Source organism: Wolffia australiana, chromosome 6, assembly GCF_029677425.1.
Source record: "Wolffia australiana isolate 7733 chromosome 6, ASM2967742v1".
In the NCBI taxonomy this organism is placed as follows: Eukaryota; Viridiplantae; Streptophyta; class Magnoliopsida; order Alismatales; family Araceae; genus Wolffia; species Wolffia australiana.
This window is the reverse complement of record NC_135840.1, coordinates 15458807-15468789: the sequence shown is the minus strand read 5'-3', so window position 1 is coordinate 15468789 and position 9983 is coordinate 15458807. Positions and strand designations below refer to the sequence as shown.

Sequence of the window (9983 nt, the reverse complement as noted above, 5' to 3'; positions counted from 1 at the left end):
GGTGAGGACAAGCCAAAGGAAATCATTGCTAAACACATCAATCTTTTTTCCAAAATGGATCTAAGCTACAATCAAGTACCCCAACATGATTAAACACTGATAGTAACACAATACTTTTTTTTTTGAAGAAAATAGTAACACAATACTTAGTATAAGTTCTTTAATTCGTATCACAATTTTGATACTGGTGAATGTATATTTTGATAGACTACTGCTTATTTATTTAGTTTAGAACAAGCATAAACAAAATCTTTATTATTTTGAGATTACTCTTGAAGTACATTAAATCATATTAGATCTACTCCCAAACTCCAATTTCCAGAGGAAGTTTGCATCAAGAATCCCTCGAAAAACAAAAAAAGGGGCAAAATTTGTTCAATTGCTATTTCGTATTTTCCATCACATGCCTGCCGCTTACATGTTCTAGAGATGCAACGAAATCATCCACTGAGGAGAAAGATGACTCTGGGAATTGATAAAATTTTGAGGAACACGGACGAACAGATTGAATTTTTTCCCCAATCTGAGGAAGAAAAAGAATGAATAAACTAAACCTAACAAAAAATCGTGTAGACAGGAAAGATCAGAAGAAAGTCACAGAGAAGAAAAAAATGAGATAGCAGGAAATGAGAAAATTTTTAAAGATCGATAACAAGACAACAAATGATGAGATGGTAAAGATTAACATTCAGAGGCACCAAGTAAGGACCCTGAAAGTGGATTGAGAAAGGATGAACGATTTCAACAAGAAACTCTCCTACCACTGATTTGAAAATAATCTGAGTAGAAGATTAAGATTGCAGATAAAAATCAGAAAATTTAAGAGATATTGATGATAATATTAGCAGGGGACAAAGATTCGCTGCTTTAGAGGAAGTATGATGTTTACAGGAAATTCACGTATTATACTAATTATAAGAAAAGATGAAGTGGAAATATTAGATAGCAGATTAAAAAAATTGAACATATTAGAGAGATGGATTGTATGAGGATTTGCTGTTCTGGAGCTGATCATATACTCCCATTCTACAAATGAGGGGAAATGCTAATGACCAACATTCAGAGTCTCCAAAGGGTGTGTGATGGTGACAAGAAATTCATGTACCACTGATTTGAAGAATATCTGAGAGTAGAAAGCTGAGATTGCAAATTAAAAATATAAGAAACCTGTAAAAGGTTGATAATAAGCAAGATTGATCACAGCCACACATTCTAGAGAAGAGAGGGAATGCTCTTAACATTCAGAGGCTCTAGGAGAGTACCCAGATTCAGGCCGAGGTGAAAGCATGATATTAATTAAGATTTTACAGGACACTGATTAGAATAAACCGAGTAGAAATAGGGAGATGGCAGAAAACCCGAAAATATCTGAGAAAAAATGACGTGAGATAGGAAGATTTTTCTGATTTAGTACTCATCAGAACCTCCCATTCTTGAGGTGGGAGGAGAGGCTCTTAACTTTCAGAGGCCGGCAAAGAGAATGTATGATATTAACCAGCTAAGAAGTTCCACATTCAGTGGACAAAGAAAGATAATCACTGATAAGTCAATGAGAGATCATGTCACCAGAATAAGAAATTCTAAGCAAATTTTAGAAAACAACCAAGTCATTCGAGAAAGCCCTCACAGATGAAAAGTGCTTGATAGCAGTGCCAGAAAAAAGAAATCTCTAAAAAGACGTTCAGGAAAGAGGAGGAAGAGAAAGACAGGAAGGGAAAGATTACAGCTTCTAGGATGAAGAGGGAATAAGAACTGATTCATGGAGTAGGAATTGAGAGGAATTGTCAGGCGTGGAAGAAAGTTTCAACAGAAGAGGTGGGATCTGAAGGCCATGAAGAGACGATCTCCAAGGAGACGGAACACGAAGAATTCGGTGGGTAAAGACAGCTAGAAGAAAATGTTGTTGATCTCTGGGACTGGAAGATGACGAAGACGAAATCAGAGAACACGAAGATGAAGAGCGCGCATCAGTTCCTCAGGATCAGGAAGCCATGATGAAAGCCTGGATCAAGTTCTCTGCAGAGCGCCGCTGCTCGGCTGTGCCGGATATCTGAGCAATGCGTTCTCCACGAGACGTCTTTGAATCAATCACTTCTACGGTAGCTCCAGAAATCTGCAACGAAAAAAGCCAGACAGTGAAGAAGATCATACAATGGGCTAGAAGGAGAAGAAAAATCGATGAAGGGAACTCAAAAAATAGACCTTTCTAATGTTTGCCAGATTTGCACCTCCCTTTCCCATCACTTTGCCAACTGCGCTAGGTGGGATCAGCATCTCAATGAATGGAGGGAGCCTTCAAGAAAATCAGATCCTCTTAGTAACTCCAAGCTTAAACCAACATAAACAATACAAGTACATTGAAAAAATAAAACTTGGAGAAAGAAAAGATATGCCAGAGGAAACACTTAATACAAGGCAGTCATTCGAAGGAAAGAGAATACATACCCTCCTCCATAAGGTTGTGAAAAGTACGAGGATAGTGGCCCATAACTGCTGTCTCCACCCTTTAAAAACGAGCCAAATAGTGTCACAATTCAAGAAACGAAATATTGCATCAGAAATGGCACCCTAACGATGTTAATAATCGCATAAAATGAAATCCATTTTGTTTGCAGGATTTACCTGTAGAGAGTTGTATCCATAGAGGGAGCTACCGGTAAGCGGCCCCAACCCACCCATCCTCTCCATTCCTGGTTCTGAACCAAATGGGGCAGCAGGTGGGCCGACACTCGGAACACTTGGCAGCCTCCCAGTGGACAGCATTTGGCCACCGGAGTAACGAGAGTCGATTGGCGGGGCATTTTGACCATGTTCATCCCTCTGTTTCAGAACAGCGTCTCGCAGCCTGAGAACAATTGGAACCAGGGCATCTCTCACACAACCTACATTGCCTTGAACCTGATGAAGAAAACAGATCTTGAGGAGACTGGAACAATACGGCGTAGGATCTACTCAAATGAAGGAGAAATCTCACCTCGACAAGCTCATCATCGGGTCCGCAGTAATTGGGTTTGTCGCCCTTGGAGATGCGAATCATTGCCTTAGTTGTCTTGCGCATTTCATTGACGATGGAGCCGCCCTTTCCGATGAGGCATCCGATGATCTTTGAAGGGACAAGGAGGCGAATCTCGACAGTCTCGGCATCTTCGTCATTAATCTTTGACTGAAGAAGTAGGACTGCTTCCACGGCCGCCGACTTTGGATCTTCCAAACACTATCACACGCACCCGACAAAATCAATCAAAGACTTGGATCAGGAGGGCAAGAAATTCATTGGTCTCCACAGTACCTCATTGGAGGCAACAGTAACGACACGTTGGTCTGAGGAGTTCTTCAAGTCATCGACATCCACGCGAGCCCCGGTGGCTTGCCGCACACTCTTAATGGTGTTGCCGCCTTTGCCGATAACACGGCCGATCTTATCTGAAGGGCAGACTATTCTAATAAAAAACTCCTCGAAACGACCACCGCCAAAGGAAGGAAGGACAGGGATGGAAGGTGGCAGATAGCCTGGCCAAGTGCCCCCTGCACTGTCGCTGTAATGGAATTCAGGCATGTGGGTTGGACCTCCCATGAGTGAAAACGATGATCTCGGGGGAGGAGGAACGATGGCATCCGTAGTAGGAAAGATATTTCCCCCTTGAAAGATAGGGATATCAGAAGGAATAATAACATTGTTTGAAAGATGGGGCAGAGTGGTCTCTAAGGATATCTCTTCCTTGGGAGGAAACTTGTACATTATTGCAGAAACTGCAAGAAGGGCTCTCCTGACAGCCTCCTCATCACCAGAAATCTGCACAAGCAGGATGGAAAGAGCATGGAGAAGGAGCTATAGAATACAGTTCAAGAAAACCAGATTGAGATGGCTATGTGACTAAGATAGAACTAAGATAGTATTAAGTGAAGATAGATGGTAAAACAAATTATCTTTTTCTTCTGCTTCTCTCGAGTCACACTGTAGAGTGTCAAAAGAGAATCATTGTACAGATGAAACTTGTATTATGACGAGGATTTAACCTACTCAAAATCGCATTTTCCATTATTTTTCTAGGAATAGGGCGCGGCAAACAGGTCTTCAGTTATCACCTGCACGCATGTCGCTCAATTTCAAGACAAAAAGTAGTCAATCTAATTACATCCACAGTACGATAACACTTCTGTTTTATCCTTCAACACAAATAGATGCTGATTTCCCAAACTAATGGCCTGAATTTTTACATGAAGACTTAATCACAAGTTGCGATCGAAGCAAAAACTAGGACTCCAATATGAAGTTCTGTCTAATTTCAGAGAACAAAACTAAATGATATATTTTTTAAACTGACAAAAAACTAAATGATATTGTACGATTCCAATTAACGGTTTCTTCCAAAAACCCAATTTTTTCATTTGTCGAGATAGAAAAAAAGATAATGAATCTGGCTTTGTAATATTTTATTCTTTAGCTAAAGAAGAGAGACAAAGTCCATTTATTTTGTCTCAAAGTAAGACATTCTTCAGGAGTTTTAGACACAACACACAGGCCAATCGACATGCAAATATTCAGAGAGATCCACAGCACAACGAATCTGATGAAGATCAAAGACAAACAAGATAACTGAAGCAGAAAACTTAAGAAGTGAAACATCAAACACTCTCAACCCAGCTCGAATCACACAGAAGATTATGATTTAAAACACAAAAATTCCATCATTCACAGAGCAAAGAGAGAAAAGAAAATACGGAGATGAAGTTATCAAAGCTCATCGCACAAGAATGAGAGGGATAAAATGAAGAGCTAAGACAAATAAGATAACTGATACAGAAAATTTAAGAATTAAAACATCATAACTTCCCAACCTAGCGCGATTGTGACAAATGAGAGGGGTAACTGACACAAGGAATGAGAGGGGTATTATGGATATCTAAGACGAACAAGATAACTGACACATCAAGTTTAGGAAGTGAACATAAAAAATTCCCAGGCCAGCTCGAATCACACGGAAGATTACGAGAAAAAACACAAAATTTACAAAATTCAGATAGGAACGAGGGAGAAGAAGATACCAGGCGGAAGTTATCAGAACTCATCGCACAAGAATGAGAAGGGCAATATGAAGATCTAAGACAAACAAGAAATTTAAGTAGTAAAACATCATAAATTCCCAAACCAGCGAGATTATGAGAATTCAGAGGGGTTACTACGAACATCAAACGCGAAATTACGAGAACAAAACACGAAATTTTCAACAATCAAAGAGTAAAGAGGGAGAAGAAGATACCTAGATAAAGTTATCAGAGCTCATCCCACAAGAATGAGAGGGGTAAAATGAAGATCTAAGACAAACAAGACAACCGACACGCAAATTTAAATAGAAAAACATCATAAATCCCCAACCCAGAGAGATTATGAGAAATGAGAGCGATAATATGAACATCAAAAGTGAAATTACTAGAAAAAAACACAATTTTCAGAATTAAAAGAGTAAAGAGGGAGAAGAAGATACCGAGATGAAGTTATCAAAGCTCATCGCGCAAGAGTGAGAGGGATCATCAGGATTCTTCTGAAGAACTTTGATATGGGCTCTTGTCCGGGCCCTCAGCTTCTTGATCGTTGCTCCAGATTTCCCAATTACATTAGCTGTCTGGCTAGCCGGCACAAGAATTCTAGCTTCTTCCTTCCGACGATCTTCTGAATCCCCAATATTAGATAAAGCGCTGAAGATCGTCCCATGAACTTTCAAAAGCGCGTCCTGAGCAGGGCAGAGAACCGTCCCATCTTCCTCGTCCATGCTTACTTCCTTCTTCTCGTTGACAAAACAGTAGATGATGATGATTCTCTCGTTCGATCCAGGAAATTGGTCGACGACTTTGATTCTCGCGTGGGTTTCGTGTCGCATCGAGTTGATCACTTTTCCGCCCTTGCCGATTACGCTTCCGATGACATTGTCCGGGCAGAGGAGACGGTAGACGACGAGTTCTCCATTGTTAGGGTTTTCTCGAGCTCTTTTGAAGTGGCCCTGCTCGTTGAAACCATCGATCTCCCTCTGCCCGCGCGGCCTCTTCCCCGTCTCCGCCATGGGTTCGATTAAAGAACCGAGCTTTGATCTTTGATTGCAAGGAGACGGTAGAAATAGAAGATTATCGAGGAGAATGTTGAGAAATTCTTGCCTGGAGGATGAGAACTGCGGTTTTGAAGATGCCCAATTCGCGAAATCGCATGTGCTTGGCCTGGAACGCGAAATCAACGTTAGCAGATGGCATGGACGCGAGGATACGGATTGAAAATTGAAGAACACGAACCCTAAATGTTGAACTGCGCTACTTCGTCGAGTGAAAAACGACGAAGAAAGGTAAATAATTATCGAAGTTTACCTTCTTCGAATAGGTCTGGTGAGAGATAATATATATATCTCTCCCTATGTATTTATGTATATCTCTCTCTATATATTTATCTCTCTCATTTCTTCAAAAAAAATCTATTTATATATTTATCTCTCTCATTTCTTCAGAAAAATCTCTCTCTGTCTCTAAATATACACATTTATCTCTCTCATTTCTTCAGAAAAATCTCTCTGTCTCTAAATATACACATTTATCTCTCTCATTTCTTCAGAAAAATCTCTCTCTGTCTCTATATATACACATTTATCTCTCTCATTTCTTCAGAAAAATCTCTCTGTCTCTAAATATACACATTTATCTCTCTCATTTCTTCAGAAAAATCTCTCACTGTCTCTCTCTCTCTCTATATATATTATCTCTCTCATTTCTTCCAAAAAAAAATTCTCTCTCTCTCTCTCTCTCTCAATTTGTCTCTCTCATTTCTTCGAAAAAATACACCCCTCTCTCTATATTGATATATCTCATTTCTTACAAATATATATATATATATATATATTTCTCTATTTTGATATCTCTCATTTCTTAGAATATATATATATATATATATCATTCTCTATATTGATATCTCTCATTTCTTAGAATATATATACATATACATATCTCTACATTGATCTCTCTGTCTCTCATTTCTTCAAAATCTCTCTCTCTCTCTCTCTCTCTCTCTCTCGATAGGCTTTGACATTTTCGACCGGGGACCGGTTGGACCGGACCAAACCTGGACTGAACAAGACCGGACCGGAACTGGACCGAACTTCAGGTAATGTTAAGGTCCATGCCAAAAAATCGGACTGGACCGGACCCTGCCCCACGCACTACCCATCCCTCTCCCCGTTGTCCTTCCCATCACCTGCCCCAAGCGCTCATTGCCGTTGTTCCACGCGCACAACGCCTCCGCCAACCCTGTGCTCCTCCGCCACCCCCCGTACCGGACTGGACCTGGACCGAACAAGACCGGACCAAACTTCAGGTAAGGTTTAGGTCCATGCCAGAAAACTGGACCGGACTGGGACCGTCAAACCTGATCTCTCAATGTACATATTTCTCTCTCATTTCTTCAAAAAAAAAATCTCTCTATACATTGATATCTCTCATTTCTTCAAAATCTCTCTCTCTCTCTCTCTCTTTATATATATTGATCTCTCTCTCATTTCTTTAAAAAAACCTCTCTCTCTTTGTATCTATATATATATATCTCATTTTTTCAAAAGAATCTCTCTATCTATTTATCTCACTCATTTCTTCAAAAAAAACTCTTTCTATATACATATCTCTCTCTCCATGTATATCTCTTTGAGCTAATTCACTTAAGCTGCTCTGATTAAATGTCCTGGAAAATGTCTAAGGATTAAAATATGATCATCTCTCTATGTATATCTCTTTGATCTCCTCTAATTAAATGTGCTGGACAATGTCCAAATATTATTATATCATCGTCTCTCAATGTGTTTCTCTTTAAGATCCTCTGTTTAAATGTGCTAGAAAATGTCTAAAGATTATCACATCATCATCTCTCTAGATATATATCACTAAGTTACTCTGATTAAATGTGTTAGATAATGTCTAAATATTAATATATTGTAACCTCTTTATACATATATCTTTGAGCTAATTGATTTAAGCTACTTTGATCAAATGTGCTAGAAAATGTCTAAGGTTTAATATAACTTCATCTCTATATGCATATCTCTTCAAGCTATTTCATTTAAAATCCTCTGATTAAATGTTCTAGAAAATCTTTAAGGAATAATATATCATGATCTCTGTATGTACATCTCTTTAAGCTAATTCATTTAAGACCGTCTAATAAATGTCCTCGAAAATGTGTAAGCAATAATATACCATCATCTCTGTATGTACATTTTTTATTTGAACTCCTCTGATTAAATGTGCCAGATAATGTCTAAGGATTAATAGACCATATATATCTATGCACATCGCTTTAGGCTAATGATTAATGTAAAAAATAATATCAAAAGAATAGTGTATTGTCATCTTCTTATGGATGTGTAACCTATACAATTTGACAAAAAATGCATAGCATTACTTGAATACTATGATCATCAAGGCATGTTTTTTTGTTGATATGTATTTGTTTACTGCGGTGGAAATCATCCAAAATTTTCAACTAAAATATCTATTGCACTATGGAGGTGTCACTTATTGGGACACTGATGGCGAGGACGCCAACGCATCGACATTGGACGCGTCACCACCGTCAACGGAAGTCAACGCCGCCGCTACAGACACGCCACCACCGTCATCGGACAAAGTCAACACACCGGCATCACGCATGTCTCCACGCACGCACGCTCCTTCACGCATCATGACACGTAGCCAATGGTAGATCAACAATTGCCCCTTGACGTGACACGAATCACGTCTCTCGTCTTTAATTTCTCATCTTTAATTTCTTGTCGTTAAGTTGTATTTTCTCTTTCCTCCAAGGCCTATATGTATAGGCCATTGTTTTAAGAAATAGTTAGGCAGTCATTATTCAAGAATTGAGTTTATTTTTAACTCTTCTTGGAGGACTGCCCATCCTCCCCTATCCCTTCTCTAACCTGCTGCCGCCGCCACTGCCGCCGCCTCGCGTCGCCGGCCATCCTCCTCCCCATCCTCTTTCCCTTTCTCCATTCCTCTCTTTCTCTCCTTTCTCTTCTCTCTCTTCACCCTCCCCTTCTATTCCCTCGCCTTTGGCCACCCAAGGCAGCCCAGGGCAGCCCGCCCCAAGGTAGCCACCCCAGGCCGCCCAGGGCAGCCCGCCCTAGGCCGCCCAAGGCTACCGCCCAGGCCGCCCAAGGCTACCGCCCAGGCCGCCCAGGGTAGCCACCCCAGGCCACCCAAGGCCGCCGCCCCAGGCCGCCCAGGGCAGCCCGCCCTAAGGTAGCCACCCCAGGTCGCCCAAGGACGCCGCCCCAGGCCGCCCAGGGCAGCTCGCCCTAGGCCGCCCAAGGCTACCGCCGCCTAGGGCAGCCACCCGAGCCACCCAAGGCCGCCGCCCAGCGCCGGCAGCCCGCCCTAGGCCACCCAAGGCCACCCAGGCCGCCGCCTAAACAGCCACCCCAGGCCGCCCAGCAGCCCAGCTAGGCGCCCAAGCAGCCACCAGCCGCCCGAGGCAGCCGCCTAGGCCGCCCAGGGCAGCCCGCCCTAGGCCGCCCAAGGCACCACCCCAGGCCACCCAGGGTAGCCCGGCCTAGGCCGCCCAAGGCAGCCACCCAAGGCCGCCCAGGACAGCTCGCCCTAGGCCGCCCAAGGCGGCCACCCCAGGCCGCCCAGGGCAGCCCGCCCTAGGGCACCCAAGGCGCCACCCCAGGCCACCCAGGACAGCCACCCAGGTCGCCTAGGGCAGCCAACCCTTGGCCGCCCCAGGACAGCCCAAGGCTGCCATCCGCATACCTGCCCTGTCCGTGTCTGCTCGTCCGTCTCGCTCTCTGCCAGGCCCGTACAACGCCCGTAACGTCCAGACTCTCTCAACCAGTGGGCCATTCAACGCCGAATTTGCCCAGTCTCGTCACGATCAGAATTCCCCTGTAGCCTCTTCACGCACTACGGTGCCGAGGTACGCCTGAACTCTTTGGCATCGACGTGTTCTTCGTCTA

The 9983-nt window shown here is 42.5% G+C and overlaps 1 protein-coding gene across 1 annotated transcript; it reads right to left on the bottom strand.

Moving 5' to 3' along the window:
• Window positions 1–1562: 1562 nt before the first annotated feature.
• On the bottom strand, window positions 1563–6385 carry LOC144704097 (RNA-binding KH domain-containing protein). The gene is made up of 8 exons (XM_078576333.1): window positions 6283–6385; window positions 5487–6210; window positions 3290–3793; window positions 2975–3214; window positions 2623–2898; window positions 2446–2504; window positions 2203–2293; window positions 1563–2113 (listed from the first exon to the last, which is right to left on the bottom strand). Exons 2-8 carry the CDS (start codon window positions 6057–6059, stop codon window positions 1982–1984), a joined length of 1875 nt encoding a protein of 624 aa, XP_078432459.1. The 5' UTR covers window positions 6060–6210; window positions 6283–6385; the 3' UTR covers window positions 1563–1981.
• Between the last annotated feature and the right edge of the window lie 3598 nt (window positions 6386–9983).